Here is a 20,043-nt window from a genome sequence, read left to right as displayed (position 1 = left end):
GGGATTGAGCCTGCAATCCAGGCATGTGCCCTGACTGTGAATTGAACCCTGACCTTCAGGTTCATAGGTCGACGCTCAACCACTGAGCCATGCCGGCCGGGTGATTACAGCTTCTATTTCATCAGTTGTTATTGGCCTATTCAGGTTTTCTGATTCTTCCTGATTCAGTTTTGGGAGATTGTATTTTTCTAGGAATTTGTCCATTTTGTCCATGTTGTCCAGCTTGTTGGCATATGGCTGTTCATAGTATTTTTTTTATAAGCCTTTGTATTTCTGTGGTGTCCATTGTTATTTGCTGCTTTTGTTTCTGATTTTAATTATTTGGGTCCTCTCTGTTTCTTGATGAGTCCTGCTAATGGTCCATCAATCCTGTTTATTTTTTCAAGGAACCAGCTCTTGGTTTCATTGATCTTTTGTACTGGTTTTTAAATCTCTATGTCATTTATTTCTGTTCTGATCTTTATTATTTCCTTCCTTCTACTTGCTCTGGGCTTTTCTTGTGTTCTCTTTCTAACACTTTAAGTTGTAGGGTTAAATAGTTTATTATTAATTTTTCTTATTTTTTTAGGTAGGCCTGTAGTGCTATGAACTTTCTTCTCAGGACTGCTTTTGCTGTGTTCCAGAGATTTGGGGTTGTTGTGTGTTCATTTTCATTTGTTTCAAGGATTTATTTTATTTCTTTCTTGATATAATTGGTGACCCATTAATTGTTTAACATGCTATTTTTTAGCCTCCAGGTGTTAGAATGTTTTTGAGTGTTTTTACTGTAGTTGATTTTTAATTTCATTCCATTGTGATCTGAGAAGATGCTTGATATGATTTCAATCTTCTTGAACTTGTAGAGACTTGTTTTGTGTCCTAATATGTGGTCTGTCTTTGAAAATGACCCATGTACACTTGAGAAGAATGTATATTCCGCAGCTATGGGATGAAATGTTCTATAAACCAATGGATGTCTCTCTCTCACATCAATGTTTCTCTCTCTCTCTCTCTCTGTCTCTCCCCCTCCCTTCCACTCTCTCTAAAAATCAATGGAAAAATATTCTCAGGTGTGGATTAACAAAAAAACAAAAAAAAAGAAAAAGAAAAATTAAAAAGTAAAAGCCTGTCCCCTTCTGAGTGCACCAAAGCATTGATTATCATTGTCTCCAAATGGCTTCATTTAAGGTAGCTGGTTCATTTTAGACAAGCTGCATACCATCACAGTCCCTCAGTTTTTTCATCTGTTAATGGGGTGGTAATGTAATAATACCTAGGCTTTAATGACACATTTTCATGAAGTGCTTAGAAAAAAGCTTCAGGTACCACAAGTTATGAGTAAGGGCCACTTGGTAGGGTGTTCTACAGATGAATGACCTGGAAATGTTAGCCACACTCCACGTCATTTTGCTGAGATACAGCCACGCAATGAAGATTTTAAAGATAGACAGGAAATGAAGATTTAAAAAATAGGGAAAACTTGGGTCTTTAGTTTGGATAGGTATCTTTGAGCTGCATCCTTCCCTGGTTCTGTGTGTCACTGCTCTCTTTGTTATTGTCTTTTCAGCTGTGTGAACCCTAAGGCTCCATCTAGTTCTGCTGCTCTGACATTGATCCTTCTGGAATTTTCTGATTTCAGGATACCTCCTACCTGTTTATCACTGGCCCTGATGTGGTGAAGTCTGTCACCAATGAGGACGTTACCCAGGAGGAGCTCGGTGGGGCCAAGACCCACACCACCATGTCAGGTTAGAGGCCTCGAGGCTCACCTCACTGTTTTTAAGGTCATTGCCAAAGAGAATGGTGACAGTCTTTTACAAATGTCACTTAATTGGCAGAATTTATTTGTAAATTGGCAGAGTAATGGTTGGAATTCCATGTGGCAGAGTAATGGTTGGAATTACTCTGCCAATTTATTTGTAAATTGGAATTCCATGTGGTATGGTGTATTGGAATGGTTGGAATTCCATGTGGTATGGTGTCTTTTACAAATGTCACTTAATTGGCAGAATTTATTTGAGAAGACGGTGGTATGGTATATTGGCTACAGATATAGTAATAAAGATGGATTTAGTAACAAATTCGTTAAAGTAGTACAAATGCTTTGATATTTAAAATTTTAAAGCTAACTGGCATGGTGGTTATAAGAGATATGACTTATATATACACAGTTGAATCTTTAAAAAAATGTCCTATTTTACTCTAACTTTGTTTTACTCCAAAGTTGAGGTATGTCTTAGCATAGATGGCATTTTACCAATCACTATTTGCCAGGTCATTCTCAGCATCTAGAAGGGTACAGGAATCTGGAAAAGGGGCTGTGCGTAAATGAATGAAGAGGCTAGAGAAAAAATATGAATTTTAAAGGCATTTTGGAGGGCTAGTGACTAAGCTCCTCGAATCTCCACAGCCAGGGCTTTTTATTCACACAATTTGCCCTCTAGCAAAGCAGATATACATAGCAAAGGTAAGGCCTGGTAAACAATAAAAAGATTATCAGGTTGGGGGAACTGCATTCCGCTGTTCCAGCAGCAGGTAATAACATGCAGATTTTCAGCCCTGCTGAAGGTGTCCATCAACCTTTTGATGGACCTCCTGCATGTATTATGCTAACGACTGGTCCTAGCCTCCAGCAGCTATTGGCCAGGTACAGTTGTAATGTGATGATCATGGCCCACATATTCATGAACTTGGTCATAGCTACCTCTTTGAGGTTATTTGCCACATATGCCGAGTTCAAAATATATAAAGATTATTTGTTGCTTTGGCATTGAAACAAAAAGTTATTGTTTATACCAGCGGTCACCAACTGGTGGTCCGCGGACCACTGGTGGTCCGTGAGGTCCAAAAAGTTGACGACTGCTGGTTTATACTGAGAGGCATGGAATTGGGAGCAGGGCACGAATCTGATATTAGTGAAGACATTTGTTGGCAGAGTAATGGTTGGAATTCCACATTTTCTTGGAAAAATACACAAAGTTGTAAAAGGATTGCCTGCCACACAGAAACTAAAGACAGGAGTAATTTCCTCTTTGAAAGATTTAAAAGCAATGCGAGGCTGGTATGACTAATTTTTGCACTGCATTGTACTGTAGTTAACTCAATGGGTCATGATTTAACTGTTGGTTTTTTATTTTTTGGTTTAAATTTTTTCTTTCTTAATGTACATAACATAGAGGCATGTCTTAATTTCAGTAAAGACTTAGATTTTTTATTTTAAATAATTTTTCATTTTTCAGTTACTGTTGACATACAATATTATATTAGTTTCTGGTGTATAGCCCAGAGATCAGACACTACATAACTTAATGAAGTGATCATCCCAATAAATCTAGTACCCATATGACACCATACATAGTTGTTAGAATATTATTGACTACTAGAGGCCCAGTGCATGAAATTCATGCACGGGTAGGGTCCCTAGGCCTGGCCGGCGATCAGGGCCAATTGGTGCCTTCCTTCCAGCTGCCGGCCGGGGCATCCTTTCCCCGGCTGCCAGCTGCTGGCCAGGGCCTTGCTTTGTTCCGCGCAGCCACTTGGTGGTCAGTGCACTTCATAGTGAGCGATCGAACTCTCTGTCTCCCGGTTGAACTCCTGAGGGGACACTTGCATATTAGGCTTTTATATATATAGATAGAAGATATTCCCTATGCTGTACTTTACATCCTGTGACTATTCTGTAACTACCAATTTGTACTTCTTAATTCCTTCATCTTTTTCATCCATCTCCCAACCTCGCTCCCATCTGGCAACCATCAAAATGTTCTTTGAATCTGTTCTGCTTGCTTGTTTATTTATTTATTTTTTTAGATTCAATTGTTGATAAATATGTATTTGTTACCCTTTTACTTGCTTATTTTTTTGGTAATCCTCACTCAAGGGTATTTTTCCATTGATTTTTATTTTTTAATATATTTTTTATTGATTTCAGAGAGGAAGGGAGAGGGAGAGAGAGATAGAAACATCAATGATGAGAGAGAATCATTGATCGGCTGCCTCCTGCACACCCCCTACTGGGGATTGAGCCTGAAACCTGGGCATGTGCCCTTGACCGGAATCGAACCTGGGACCTTTCAGTCTGCAGGCCAACTCTCTATCCACTGAGCCAAACCAGCTAGGGTTCCATTGATTTTTAGAGGGAGTACAAGGGAAGGGGAGAGACAGAGAGAGAGAAATATCGATGTGAGAGAAACATTGATTGGTTGCCTCCCGCATGCACCTGACCAGGGCCAGGAATGAATCTGCCACCAAGATACATGTGCTTGACCAGAATCGAACCCGGAACCCTTTAGTCTTCAGGCTGACAGACACTTTAACCACTGAGCCAGACCCGCCAGGGCTGTCCCTCTGGATTTTTATCTGCCACACCTGGGTGCGGGACCAGCTAGTTTGTGTCTCCACTCCTCCCAGTCTTGATGTGGCTTCTTTATATCCTTAGTTGTAAAACTTTATTCAGTTAAACTGCAGGTGGTTCTGAATGATGGTTTTTCTGTGGTCTAGTTGTAATTTTGATGTAGTTATGGGAGGATGCAAGTACTGTATTTACCTATACCACCATCTTGACCAGTAGCCTCGTGAAAGTCTTGATTCATTTTTTTCCTTGTCCATCAGCTCCAATACACACCAAGAATCCACCACAGCTTGTCATCACTCTTCTGTCTCAGGGCTTACTTGACAGCAGTTTTTATTTCTTACTGGGATATAAAATAATGTTTAGTCTTGATTACATCTTAGATTTGATGAAATATCTATTTTTTATTTCAACAAATATTACATGTTTGTGGTGGACATAGACTTCTGATAACAGCTTTATTGAGATACTAAGGGCCCAGTGCATGAACTCGTGCACCATGAAAGGACTGGGCTGCGAGGCTGCGGTGGGCACAGGGGCGGGTCTCGGCACATCCTCCGCGCCCCCGCTGAGGCCCCTCCCACTGTGGCCCCTGGTCCCCTCTCTGCCAGCAGCCCTGCTCCCACCACCACCGCTCCCATGTGCTGATGGCGCTGGCCCCGCTTGCACCTGCTGACGGTGTGGAGCGATTGGGGCTGGCGCCGTCATCGGGTGTGAGTGGCAGCTACTGTCCCAATCACCCCTCAGGAGCAGGGGGATGTGGAGAAGCCCTCAGGGGCAATCGGGGCGGCAGCCACTGCTCGCACCCACTGACAGCGCCAAGTGATTGGGGGTGGTGCTGGGCACTGGCAGTGGGTGTGAGTGGCAGCTCCAGCGCCAGCAGCGGGTGTGAACAGGGCTGGTGCTGGCAGCAGGTGCGAGCGCTGGTGGGACAGCGGCATGCAGGAACAAAGCATTTTCAACAACCACCAGAGGCTCGCCCCAATGACAGTGACTGGCGCCCTGCCTTGGTCTGGCGCCCCGCTCACCTGCTCCACCATCCCACTGCGGCCGATGCCTGCCATGTTCCACACGTGCCCCTGGTGATCAGCGCATGTCATAGTGACAGGTTGTTCGGTTGTTCCACTGTTTGGTCTATTTGCATATTAACTTGCAGTGGTGTGAGTGGCAGCTCCAGTGCTAGCTGTGGATGAGAGTGGGGCCCGGCATCGGCAGCGGGTGTGAGCAGAGCTGTCACCAGCAGCGGGTGCGAGAGGCAGCTGCCGGCCCCAATTGCCCCTCAGGAGCAGGGAGAGATGGAGAAGCTCTGAGGGGCGATCGGGGCTGGCAGCCGCTGCTCACATCTGCTGATGCGCCGAGCGATTGGGGCCGGTGCTGGGCGTGGCAGCGGGTGTGAGCGGCAGCTCTGGTACTGGCAGCGGGTGCAAGTGGAGCTGGCGCTGGCAGCAGGTGCGAGCGCTGGGTGGGACTGCGGTGCGTGGGAGCAAAAGAATTTTCAGTAACCACCACAGGCTTGCCCCAATGACAGCGACTGGTGCCCCGCCTTGGTTTGGTGCCCTGCTTACCTGCTCCACCATCCCGTTGCCGCCTGCCCACCACGTTCTGAGCTCTGCCACCTGCTACCAATGCCCGCCATGTTCCGCTCGCCCCCTCTGGTGGTCCGTGCACGTCATAGTGACCAGTTGTTTGGTTGTTCAGTTGTTACACCGTTCGGTCTATTTGCATATTAGGGTTTTATGTATTAATTCACATACCATACATGTGAAATACACATTTCAAGTATGCAAGTCAGTGGTTTTAATATATTCACAGGTTGTTCAAGTATCACCAGTCCATTTTAGAACATTTTCATCACACTAGAAAGAAACCCCCTACCTGTTAGCATTTGCTCTCCATTTCCTTCAAAATACTCTGTCTCTAAGCAATCACTAATCTACTTTCTCTTTCCATGGATTTATCTATTTTAATATGTATGAACATAAATGAAATCATATATGTAGTGTTTTCAAACAGATTTGTTTTACTGAGCACAATAATATTTACTTATCATATTGTAGCATGAATCAGTACTTCATTCCTGTTTTACTAGATAATATTTTAAAAAATATATTTTTGTTGATTTCAGAGAGGAAGGGAGAAGGAGAGAGCGTTAGAAACATCAATGATGTGAGAAACTCATTGATCGGCTGCCTGCTGCATGCCACACACTGGGGATTCAGTCTGCAACCCAGGCATGTGTCCTTGACCAGAATCTAACCAGGGACCCTTCAGTCCATAGGCTGACACTCTATCCACTGAGCCAAACCAGCTAGGGCTAGATTATATTTCAATATATGGCTGTACCACATTTTGTTTATCCATTGATCAATTAAACTTTTTGGCTGTCATGAATTGTTTTCACTTTGGCTGTCATGAATATGCTGCTATAAACATCCATGTACAAGTTTTTGTTTCTCTTGGGTATATACCTAGGAGTGGAATTGCTGGGTCAAGTGGTAACTGTTTAACTTTTTGAGGAACTGCCATGCTGTCTTCCAAAGTGGCTGTGCAAATTTATAAATCTTGAATGAAAGAATTCTGTCTGAGGAACATACTTTTTATTCATCAACAAACAGAGTAAGGCAAAAGTAGGTTTACAGTTGTGAGTACATGAAACAGTTTATTCTCGTGCTATTTATTAATTATTATTAATTGTATTATTTTCCATAGGCACAACTGTAAACCTACTTTTGCCCCACCCTGTATTCATTTAATGCCTATTTCAAGCATTGTCCTATGTCCCAGGAATACATTTGTGAAAGACACAAAAAGATCTCTGCCTTTATGGGTCTTATATTCTAGCAGAGAAGATAGACTATAAACCGTAAGCTTAATAAATAAGTAATATGTGCTGTGGAAAAAGTAGAGCAGAGTAAAGGGGGTTGGGATTGTTGCAGTTTTAAATAGGGTGGTAAGGGCCGGCTGCATTGTGAAGAGAATAGTTGAGCAGATTTGAAGGAGTTTCCTGCATGGCTGTCGAGGGGAGAAGCATTGCAGGCAGAGGGAACAGCCTATGCAGAGGCCCTGTGGAAGGAGAGTGGCTGGCATGCATAGTGAAGGGCACGGGGGAGTAGGGAGAGGCTTGGTTTAGAGACATGACATGATCGGACTTAAAAAGCTAACTTTAGTTGTTGTGTAGAGAAGAGACTATGGGGCAACAGTGGAAGCAGGGAGTCCGGTGCGGTGAGTCTGAGAGAGCTTCTGGTCCTCCTTTCTCTCTCATGTCTTTGGCCTCATTTGGCTGGTCTACGATTTCGGCGTGTTCCTGAGGAATGATGGTTTAATCCTCACTGGGGCCAGGTGGTTCCCTCCTTTCCTCCTTCCACCGTTGCTGAGAACCATGACATTATGTGCCAGCCATTATTCGTTTACTTTTTTATTTCCCAGCTTTGTTGAGAGGTAATTGACATATAATTAAGCATCATTCTCGATGCAGGACTACAGGGGTAAGTAAGACAGGCCTGGTCTCTACCCAGTTGGAGCTGATATTCTAGGAGAGATGCCAGGCAGGACACAGGGAAGGAAATGGACAGGTGTGGCAGGGAAAAGTGCGAAGAGAACTCCCACATGGTACAGGGATGGAAAGTGAGGGGTGTTGGGGGACGGGTGTGCTCTAGGGAGGTGTCAGGGAAAGCCTGTCTGAGTAGGTGACATTAGAGCAAAGATCTGAAATAAGAAAGGGGTGCCCTTTGCAGAGGTACAGAGCAGAGGGAACAGGCTGCCTGAACTGAAGGTCAGCCGGAAGGTATGTGGTAGCCCATCCTTGGTGGAGGGTGCGGAGGGCAGAGCGATCAGCAGTCTGCTTCAGACATGCCCTAGAAGGGGCAGGTGGGCATGAAGCAGCATTTTTGGGCTGACAGGCTGCCTGGCCCATTATATTCTTCCTGTTTTCTCAGGTGTTGCTCACAGAGCTTTCGAAAATGATGTGGACGCCTTGTGTAATCTCCGGGAGTTCTTCAACTACCTGCCCCTCAGCAGCCAGGACCCAGCTCCCATCCGAGAGTGCCATGATCCCAGGTGAGTTGCAGGCTGGAGCACCTTCTCTCATTTTGCAGGTTGGCTTGCTTGTGTCTAGCCACTCTGCCCTAGCTGGACCTTCAGCATCTCTCCCAGTGGGTAGCCTGGGTTAGATTGTGGGGTGCAGTGGTGTGTTTCCCAGGTGTGGGCAATGGTGAGACGTCTGTGTACAGGAGCAAAGAAAGGTTTTACTTTTTTTCTTACCTTTTTCCTCTGTGTAATATCTGATACGTAGTTTGGTAATAAAGAGTGGCCAAAAAATTTGATTCTTAGAGTCTTGTTTTGTCCAGAATTAGAGATGGAAGTTTTTGGGTGTGTGTCTTGATATGAAATAATTGTGAAGTGGTACAGACAGCATGCCTTTTAGGAAATGTTCTTACGCACACCTGCTTGTGGCCAGAGGCTGGGGTAGTCCTGGGGAAGGGTGTGTTGCTGGCCATCTAGAGAAGGCCTTCTTTCCTTCTTGCTGTTGGGGCTACTGCCTGATGTGTGTGTGTATGGGCGGGGAGGGGGGTACCACAGAGTAAATCAGAGATTTAGGACATCATTTAAAGGTGTTATGGCCCAGGGGCTCAGAAATGTCTAAATACCAGTAGCCTGTTTTGGCCCAACCATACCCCCTCTTCATAGGATCTTAGGGAAGCTATATGCATATGTGTAAATGGTAGTATTTTATTATCTGGTGGGGCTGTACCCAATGCCCCAGTGCAGAGCTCTCTGGGAAGTTGGGCTGGATTGGGCATGTGGTTTGATCAAGGCAAATCTCATCCCACGGGTATATCTCAGGGTCAGAACAACCTCAGCCTCCCACATGGGACAGGAAGGGATGAGAGCTTGAAGGGGAGGGGCATGTTGCTGAGTCCTCCTGTGGCCTGGGAGTGGGCCCTTGCGGGGCTCCTGCTCAGTCACATAGAGGCAGGAGGAAGCTGAGAGCCAGGAGCCTGTGTGACTGGTTAGTCCTTGTCACACCAGGGGGCCAGCTGCTTTGCTTTTTAGAGGAGCTCCAGCAGATTTGCCTTCCAGCAGGGAACGTAAACCCAAGTAATTTCAGCAGAACTCTGACTGCATTTACACGTCCTTGTTCTTTTCTTCATGATGCCTCGGAAAGTTAAACTGGGTCCTGTGTTTGCTACAGTGTCCTTTAGTGCCGTACACAGTACCTAGGACACAGGAGTTATTCAGAGAGCATAAATGAAGGAATCACCTTCAGGGGAGTAAGCCCATTTTTTTCTTCTAAATGAAAACAGATCTTTTGGATTAATACCAAGCTTAGGTCCAGTTTAATATGGTGGCAACAAAGGAATACATCTTTGGGGACTGCTTTGAAAGCCCAGTAAGGACGAATCAGCCCAGCCCTCATTTCCTCTCCCATCCCCCACTCATAGAAGATAACTGGTTCTTCTGGTGTTGATTATATCGTCTTCTTTTTCTATCCAAAGTGACCGTCTGGTTCCTGAGCTTGATACCATTGTCCCTTTGGAATCTACCAAAGCCTACAACATGGTGGACATCATACACTCTGTAAGTGCCGCATCTGCCTGTCTTGCCTATGCTAGCTCAGCCACGTCCATGGTCATTGTGCTTTAACCTAGTGAGGAGGCGCTGGACCCACAGGCCTTAACACCTGGCAATACAGGCAGAGCATGGGGTGGACCAAGACCAGGGACCACTGAGTAGAGTATTTTGGGAAGAGTTAGTGGTTGTAGGCACTCCACCCGCTTGGATGGACTTGAGGGCTGGAGGGAGAAGGAGCCAATTGGTCCAACAGAGCTCAGGAGTTTTTGATGGCACACTCAGGTGCATAGAGAAGGGGCCATGGCCCTAGAGTCTGGAGTTGAGGCCAGGTGACTGTTAGGTGCCTTTGTTTGGAGCCTTATGCTTAGAGGGCATTTTGCCTTTCTAGAGAAAGGAAAGTACATAGGGTATCCTCTGACAATGTCTAGGTGTGTGTGCGCGCGTGCGCATGTGTGTGTCTGTGTAGATAGGTACATAAGTCAGTCACTCTGGGGAGATAGGAGTCATTTGTACCTTTTTGTTGGTATAGCAGATCCCTGGATTGTTATGAAGAAAGGACAGTATCAGGGCATCTGTTGATGGCTATTGTCTCCTTCAGACTCTCATATGCACACTGTGTTCTCAGCAGTCCTTGCTTACCAGAAGCAGATGACTCTATAGGCACAGCCTCTCCCAGAGCCCTGGCTCCCCCAGTGACCTATTACTTCTCCTCCTATACTCTGGGGAGCCAGCGTGAGTCAGTAACCATGGGCAGACTCTGCCTCTCCTCATTGCTAGATTATAGCCTATTGAGCACCATGAGAGCTGTGAAGACAAGACCTTTCTACCAGCCTGCCCGTCTCTGACCTCAGCCTTCAGCACTGTCTACATCCTCACAGTTGTGCCTGTTCCTCTCCCACTACCTCTGCTCCTTGACTCTCCAGCCCTCAATCTTCTTATTCCTCTGGAGTCCTCAACCCCTCCTGCTTCTGCTTTCTTGTCCCAGCTTGGACTCTGCCACTCTACCAGATACTAATGGCCGGGCACTGTTCCCAGTGCTGGCTCTATCTGACACCATGATGGACAAAATCCCTGCCTCAAGGACCTCACGTTTACTAGGAAGTGAGAGAGAGAAAACAAAAGCATACATGGCAAGGGTCATTTTAGGTCCAAAAAATACTGTGAAGAAGGTAAAATCGGGTCTCAGTCAAGAGCCCCCGATTCTCCTTTTGCCCTGTAGAGCCCTGTCCCTGGTTCAAGGCTTCAGTCATCTTTCCAAGTACTCCCTGCGGGGCTGGAGGGTGCTGGAGGAAAGCCCAGAGCCCCGCTCCAGCCTGAGCTGGGTCCTCAGTGTGCCTCTCTGGTCGGAGTATGCGCTGTGGGTCTCCCCTCAGCATCTGTACTTCACTTTTCCTAAGGCCTGATCCAACCCCTAACTTCTTTCTCCACTTCCCACTCTGATCAGATGATATGGGCATTTCCTTTATGGAGAAAATTGAGAGCATCACGTTTATCACCCCACAAGTGACCATTTCTTTCAGCCTCATCAATAAGGTGTCTCCACTTGGGTTCCTAAGCAAGATGTCTCTACCTAGGCTCCTGACTCCATCCTTCCCCAGCTAAAGTCTTGCTTTCTTGATGGTTTCTTTTTTTTTTTAAACCTCTAACTTTTGCTCTAGCCAGTTTGGCTCAGTGGAGAGAGTGTTGGCCTGTGGACTGAAGGGTCCCAGGTTCGATTCCGGTCAAGGGCACATGCCTGGGTTGCGGGCTCGATCCCTGGAGGGGGGTGTGCAGGAGGCAGCCAATCAATGATTCTCATCATTGATGTTTCTATCTCTCTCTCCCTTCCTCTCTGAAATCAATAAAAATATATTTAACAGACAAAAACAAACAAAAAAACCTTTAACTTTTTATCCCTCTCATAACTTCTTTCTTTTAGGAATAAATGTGTATGAACATGTATAGCTTTCTCATCTGCTTAAAAAACACACAAAAGAACCTCTTAACCTATATCTCTGTTTAATTGCTGTTCAAATTCTTTTCTCCCTTTTCATCTAAACCAGCGGTTGCCAACCTTTCGGACCTCACAGATCACCATTGGTCCGCAGACCACCGGTTGGTGACCTCTGATCTAAACTACTCCTGTCTCTTTATTTTCTCCTCACTGGGCTCTGGCTTCTGGTTTTCTCCCTCTGTTGAGTGACAAACCTCCTAATGACTTTTCTAATTGCTAAACCTAGGGGACTAAGGACATTTAATTGGTATAGTAATAGAGGTAACTATATGAAAAAAATATAAACCTTCCTAAGTAACAAACAATATTGCATAGAATAGATCAAATCAAATGATGGAGAAACAGAGAAGCCTCCCTGGTGCTTGCTTCTTAGTCACTGTTTCCCCCCAGACCCCTGAGAGAAATTACCACTAACAGCACCAGGTAATTTTTCTGGGTTTTGTGTATTATGTTAATGGAGTCATATAGTATGTGGTGTTTTGTGTTTTGCTTCTTTCACTCAGTGTTTGGAAGATTTGTCCATGTTGTTGCATATGTTCTCATTGGTCTCTTTAGTCTTTTGTATGAACAGACCAGTTTATCTACTGTTGATGGACATTTGGGTAATTCATAGTTTGGGACTATTGCAAATAGTTCTGATATGAACATACTATTTTGTGATTTTGGTGAATTACTTATACATTTCTCTTGGACCCATACCTAGGAATGAAAGGAGCGCGTCATGCATACATTTAGCTTTAGTAGATACTGTCAAAGGGTTTTTCAAAAAAGGGATTGTACCATTTTGCACTCCCACCAGCAGTCTATGAAAGTTCCAGTTCCTTCATGTTCTCGCCAACACTTGGCTAAGACCATGCTATTTTTATTATTGAGAGTTTATAGTATGCTTTCAATCTGGTAGGAATAGTTCATCTTGATTATCCTTCTTTCAGAGTTTTCTTGCCTAATCTTGTTTGTTTATTTTTCCATATAAACTTTAGAGTCAGTTTGTCTTGTTTCAGGGTGGAACTGGGTGGAAATAAGGAATCCTGTATTATTTTTATTGGGATCCTGTTAAATTTATGAACTAACCTGGGAGAACTGACATCCTTATAAATTTGAAACAATCTTAAAAATATAGCTTGTATTTTTATTTGCTAAAACTGTACTTTTTTCCCCTTGAGAATTGTTTTAAAGATTTTCTTCTGTAGGCTTTTCACGTATCTTATTAAATTGATTCCTAAGTATCTCATCTTTTTATTATAAGTGGGTCTTTTTTTTTTTTCTGCATCAGGGAATATCCCTGCCTTTAGTTTTTTATTTATTTTTTTTTCCCCCCATCATCATTTATCCTCCCTATACTCTCCTCCGTCCCGCCCCCTACAATCACCATAAATGAGGTCTTTTCTGTCTTCTGTTTTTTGAGGTATAAATAAAGCTATTGATTCTGTTTATCATTTTTATATCCTATTACCTTTTTTTTCTTTCTCTTTTTTATTTATTTAAGATTTTTAGAGAGAGGAAGGGAGAAACATTGATGTGAGAGCAAAACATCTGATTGGCTGCCTCCTGCATGCCCCCTACTAGGGCAATCCAGGCATGTGTCCTGACCAGGAATCGAACCGGTAATCTTTTAGCACATGGGCAGATGCCCAACCAACTGAGCCACACTGGCCAGGGCATATCCTGTTTCCTATTAAGTTCTCTGAGGATTTCTGGTAAGTTTTTTGTTTCTTTCTCTCTCTTTATTTTTGTTTGTTAATCCTCACCTGAGGATATTTTTCCATTGGTTTTTAGGGAGAGAGGGAGAAACAGAGAGAAACATCGATGTGAGAGAAACAAATCGATTGGTTGCCTCCTGCACAAGCCCAGACTAGGGCCCGGGCCGGGAGGAGCCTGCAACCAAGGTATGTGCCTGTGACTGGAATCGAACCCGGGACTCTTTGGTCTGCAGACTGATGCTTTACCCACTGAGCCAAACTGACTAGGGCTGTGATAGTTTTTTACTGTTAATTCTTTTGGGTTTTTCAAGTGTACTAGTATAATGCCTGCATATAAAGAGTTTTATCTTTTCCTTTTTAATTATTTTGTCATTTCTTTCCCTTGTGTAATTGCACTGACTGTACCTCTGTCGCCGATGGAGAGAGTTCTTACCCCTCTCAGGACAGAAATCAAGAGAATAGGCAAAACTGATTCACAAAGAAGAGATTTATTTGGGACAAGGAAAAAGTTAAATGCATCAAGGGAGCACCCACCAGGAGAGAGCAAGGCTCCCCCATCTGCTGCTGGAGTCTGGCACCCGTAGTGCTGGATTTCTTTGTTCTTTTGGTTCATCCTCTGGGTCCTTCTTTTGGTGGGCTGGCGCTGGCTCATGCAGGTGCAGTGGAGCTACATGCTCTAACATGTGATACGTGTTTTATTAGCATCCTAAAGTCTCTACCCAGGGCTGGGTTTTTTACTTTTATAATGAGGGTAAGGTCATGCAGTGGTTGTTCTGAGGCTTAACTGAGATGTGTTAGGATTGGGAGGGTCTTTGCTGATAAAGCAGGTCCCTGTTGCTGCTGGTTTCCGTTTTATCTATGCTGATTGGTTACAGGGTTTGAGGAGTAACTAAAGGAAATTCTAATCTCATCTAGGAGAGGCTTAGCCTGTCTCCCCTCTATATTTTACTAAATGCAATAATGAGTGATGACTGTGATGATGGACATCTTGTCACTAACTGTAGATAGACTGCCATTAGTGTTTTTAAAATTTATTTTTTATTATTATTATTATTTTTAATCCTCACCCAAGGATATGTTTATTGATTTCAGAGAGAGAGAAAGGGAAAAAGAGAGAAACATCGATGTGAGAGAGAAACATTGATTGATTGCCTCCTGTGTGCACCCCGATGAGGGATGGAGCCTGCTGCATAGATATGTGTCCTGACTGGGAATTGAACCCGCAACCTTTTGGTGTACAGGACGATGCTCCAACCAACTGAGCAACCCAGCTAGGGCAGTGGGTTTTTTTTTTAAATTATATCTTTTTCTCATGTTCAGAAAGCTACCACTGGTTCTTATTTTAATTTAATTTAATTTTTTTTAAAAAAATATTTTTTTATTGATTTCAGAGAGGAAGGGAGAGGGAAAAAGAGATAGAAACATCAATTATGAGAATCATTCATCGGCTGCCTCCTGCATGCCCCCTACTGGGGACTGAGCCCACAACCCAGGCATGTGCCCTTGACCAGAATCGAACCTGGGACCCTTCAGTCCGCAGGCCAACGCTCTATCTACTCATCCAAACCAGCCGGCTAGGGCGTATATTAATTTTTATTGTGTTTTGCTTGCTTTTTAAAAATCAGGGATGGGTATTAAATATCGTTAAATGCCCTTTCAGCATTTATGGTGATCATGTGATTTTTCTCTTTAGATCTATTTATAATTTTATCTTGTTATGTTTTGTTAATGTGTTATTTTGGATTTTTGCATCAATAGAATGTGATACTGATTTTTTTTTTTTTTAGGTATTTTAAAATTGGTTTTGGTGTCAATGTTGTATTTGTTTCATGTATTAGACTGCTAGGGCTGCCATAACAGATTCCACAGACTGGTGGCTTAAATCACAGAAATTTATTTTCTCACAGTTCTGAGGCTAGAAGTCCAAGATCAAGGTGTGGCCTCGTCCTGGTTTGCAGGTGGTGTCTTTTGCTGTGTGCTGATGTGGTCTTTCTGCTATGTGCACATGGAAAGAGTGATCTCTGGTGTCTCTTTCTTTTCTTATAAGGACACCAGTACTATCAGAATAGGGTCTCTCTCGTATCACCACATTTAACCTTATCTCCTTTAAGGCCTTATTTCCAAATATAGTCATATTGAGGGTTCAGCTTCAACCTATAAATTGTGTTGGGGGGTGCACAGTTCAGTTCATAAAGTATCATAAAGAGAATTTGTAAGTTTTCTTTTTTCTATGCTCTGGAACAATTTAAATAGCATTGGGATTATCTGCTTTTTAAAATGCTTTACAGAGGATACAAAATTAATATTCAGAAATTGGTGGCATTTTTATATACCAGTGGTCTATCAGAAAGAGAAACTTAAAAACAATCTCATTTACAACTGCATAAAAAACATTAAGTACCTAGGAATAAGCTTAACCAAGGAGGTAAAAGACCCATACTAGGAAAATTATAAGACACTGAAGAAAGAGATTGAGGAAGATACAAATAAGTGGAAGCATATACTGTGCTCATTAAATAGGAAAAATTAACATTAAAATGTCTATACTATCCAAAGCAGTCTATAGATTAAATGCAATTCTTTTTAAAAAAATATATATTTTATTGATTTTTTACAGAGAGGAAGGGAGAGGAATAGAGTTAGAAACATCGATGAGAGAGAAACATCGATCAGCTGCCTCCTGCACACCCCCCACTGGGGATGTGCCCGCAACCAAGGTACATGCACTTGACCGGAATCGACCCCAGGACCTTTCAGTCCGCAGGCCGACGCTTCATCCACTGAGCCAAACCGGTTACGGCTAAATGCAATTCTTTATCAAAATACCAATTGTATACTTCACAGAACTAGAACCCAAATATTCCTAAAATTTATATGGAACTACAAAAGAGCCTTCATAGTCTCAGCAATCTTGAGAAATAAGAACAAAGTTGAAGGTATTATACTACCTGATATCAAACTATACTACAAGGCCATAGTAACCAAGAGGCATGGTACTGGCATAGACATAGAGAACAGTGAAACAGAATAAAGAGCCCAGAAATAAACCCATGTCTTTACTAGTATGTCAATTAATATTTGACAAAGGAGGCAAAGACATGCAATGAGACTGGGGGAAATCCTTTAAAATAAAACTACCTTTAGTTTAATGACAGAAGTAGTGGTAAAGAAATCCTGAATTTTAGTTGGGTTTGTGCTTTTGCAGTCATAGGAATGAGCCAGTCTGAAACCATTTTCTCTGTATTTTGGGATAGAATGTGTGAGTAAATTTTGAGGATAACGGTAGTAAAGTGTCTACTGTAGGAGAAAGGAGTTAATGACTGTTGAAGGGTGAGAGCTAGAATGAACACTGTAGTTGAATTGGACTAGAATTAGAGTTATCAGTACACATGCATGGTTTTTTATATCAGTTTTAGACATAGTGTGTGTGCCTGTGGATTTCCTAGCTTTGTCCTTTAGGACAGCTTCTTAGAAGCAGACACACACACACACACACACTTTCTCTTTAAAGGAATGTGGGTCCCTTGGAGAAAGGAGCTAATTCAACACTTGAGGCAGGAAAAAATATACAAGAACTCAAAAATAAGGTAATTCCAGAATGTAAGGTAGTACTCAAAGAATGATGGAGAAACATCAAAAGGATTTAGGAGCCACCTTGAATGTGTTCTCACTGGCAAATGTGGGTCAATGTGAACATAAAATAATGTTGATAAGAGATTACAATCTACATAAATAAAACAGGAATCCATAAGTTCATACTGTGGATGATACAAATAAATAAGAAAGGCAAAGATCTTTCTGACAGTATAAAGCTGATTAAGAAATGAAAGGAAATGGAGATAGAGAAATCACCAATTGGCAATTATCATTGGGTCAGGCAAGAATCATCAATGAATGGTAAACCTAGTGGGTGAAAATTTAATGAGGTATAGGAACATAGTTTCAACATATTTCCCCACAAAATGCTTATAAATGAAAAAATAGTAATTTATAAGGGAGAAACCTGGCATATATCACCATCATTAATGGAGAAATTGATACCATGTATCTTTTTATTTTATTTTTAAATATTCCTTTTAATTGAATTTATTGGGGTGACATCAGTTAATAAAATTATATAGGCTTCAGGTGTACAAGTCTACACTGTATATTGTGTGTTTATCACCCCAAGTCAATTCTATCACCATTTATCTTCTCTTTACCTTCTTCCACCTTCTGCATCCCCCAACGCCATATGTTTTTTGATGTGATTCACTAGAGGGACACTCTTATGATACTCTGTTTAACCTGAAATTAAACATGAAGCAAATCCAAACAGAAGGCAAATATATCAATAACCGATCGTAGTCTTCAAAGATGTCATGATTGTGAAAGACAAAGATTAAAGGGAAAAATTAAAGGAGGCTACAGAGACATGACCACTAAAGCCCCAGGTGATCTAGGCTAAGATTCTAGCACCAGGTTTTGGTTGCTATAAAAGGATATTATTGGAATAACTGGAAAAATTTGAATAAGGTTTTATAATAGATAATAGTATTAATGTTATTTTTTTGATTTTGATAATACCACTATAGTTATATAAGAGAATGTCCTTTTTTGTAGGAGATGCACAGTGAGGAACTTAGAGGTAAAGAGGTATCACATCTGTAACTTACTCTCAAATGGATCAGGAAAAAAATTTTGTGGGTGTGTATATCTATATATATAAAAGCCTAAGCAACCATTACGACTGAATGACTGGAACGACCAGTTGATCAGTTGCTATAATGTGCACTGACCACCAAGGGGCATACGCTCAACACAGGAGCTGCCCCGTGGTGGTCAGTGCACTCCCACAGCCAAGCTCCTGCACTGGCCAACCTCCCGCGGTCCCTACCCCCCGGCTAAGCCTCTGGGCACCTGAGAATCTGGGTCCGGGAAGCCTGTAGGAGGAGAGCGACCCCGACGCTGATCGAGACAGAGTAGCAGCTCAGAGGGGGCAGAAGGGGCAAGGCAGCAGCCTAACTGCAAAGACATAAAGTAAGCACCACCACCATCTTACCTCTGCCACTGCACCCTCCGGCGCTGCTTGCCCTTCTGCCCCTGTCAGCCACTTCTAACGAGGCCCCACCCCTTTCCGGCCCCCAGCCGCTGATTGGCTAGCGCTCCTATGGCAGCGTGCCACCCTTGGTTGAAGTCAGCTACCTATCATGCTTGGGGGCGGAGCCCTGAGAAAATGTGTGGCTGAGGTAGAAGAGACGACTTCTCTGTTTGTCAGCAACTCCGCCCTGGGGAGAGTGAGGCAGCCTGAGCGCGGGCAGAGAAGTAGAGCTGTATTTCCATCTCAGAGCGTAGCTGGTGTTCAGGCAAAATGTGTGGCTGAGGTAGAAGAGACGACTTCTCTGTCTGTCAGCAACTCCACCCTGGGGAGAGTGAGGTGGCCTGAGCGCAGGCAGCGAAGTAGAGCTGTATTTCCATCTCAGCGTAGCTGGTGTTCAGGCTGTTTTGGGATGCTCTGTCTGTGGTCTTTGTTTGCCGCTACCTCAGCACAGCTACACACCTAAATCAGGGCCTGCCGGCCAATCTCCCGCGGTCTTTCTTCCCGCTGGCAGGCCCCAATCATCCCCTATCCCCCATGCATGAATTCGTGCACTGGGCCTCTAGTATTCATATATATATATGTAGAAAGAGAATGCACACACACACACACACACACAGATAGAGTGGGTGAGAGAGAGAGGGTAGGGAGATAGGTTGGGAGAGAGAAGGAATGGTAAAGCTTATGTGGTAAAATGTTAGCCAGCTAGTGTGGCTCAGTGGTTGAGCATTGATCCATAAAGGTTGCTGGTTTGATTCCCTGTCAGGGCACATGCCCGGTTGCACAGCTTGATCCCCAGTAGGGGGCATGTAGGAGGCAGCTTGATTGATGAAGTTTCTCACTCATCGATGTTTCTCTCTCTCTATCCCTCTCCCTTCTTCTCGCTCTAAAAATCAATAAAAACATATTAAAGATGTTAATGGGGAATCTGAGTGAAGGATATATACATTTTAAAAAGTGATTCTAGAAATTTTTATATAAGCTTGAAATGATTTAAAAATAAAGTTAAAAAGTGTAATGAATAATGCCAAATTCAGCCTGGCCAGTGTGGCTCAGTGATTGAGCATTGACCTATGAACCATGGAAGTCACAGTTTGATTCCTGGTCAGAGCATATGCCCGGGTTGCCGGGTCTGTGTAGGAGGCAGTCGATCAATGATCCTCTCTCATCATTGATGTTTCCATCGCTCCCTCTCCCTTCTTCTCTGAAATCAATACAAAAATATTAAAACATGCCAAATTCATGCCCTAACCCAGTGCTTCTCAACCTTCCTAATGCCGAGACCCTTTAATACAGTTCCTCATGTTGTGGTGACCCCCAACCATAAAATTATTTTCGTTGCTACTTCATAACTGTAACTTTGCTACTGTTA

At 43.2% G+C, this 20,043-nt stretch overlaps 1 protein-coding gene across 1 annotated transcript in view; it reads left to right on the top strand.

Annotated features, from left to right (window-relative positions):
- Positions 1 to 20,043, top strand: part of PCCB (propionyl CoA carboxylase, beta polypeptide) — a 63,952-nt gene that overhangs the window by 27,938 nt on the left and 15,971 nt on the right. The window contains exons 6-8 of the mRNA XM_014537503.1: positions 1,619 to 1,727; positions 8,266 to 8,386; positions 9,826 to 9,907. Coding sequence (XP_014392989.1) covers positions 1,619 to 1,727; positions 8,266 to 8,386; positions 9,826 to 9,907 — 312 coding nt within the window. The remainder of the gene's footprint in view (positions 1 to 1,618; positions 1,728 to 8,265; positions 8,387 to 9,825; positions 9,908 to 20,043) is intronic.

This window comes from Myotis brandtii, unplaced genomic scaffold, assembly GCF_000412655.1.
Source record: "Myotis brandtii unplaced genomic scaffold, ASM41265v1 scaffold18, whole genome shotgun sequence".
NCBI lineage: Eukaryota > Metazoa > Chordata > Mammalia > Chiroptera > Vespertilionidae > Myotis > Myotis brandtii.
This window is presented reverse-complemented; position numbering and strand designations above follow the sequence as displayed.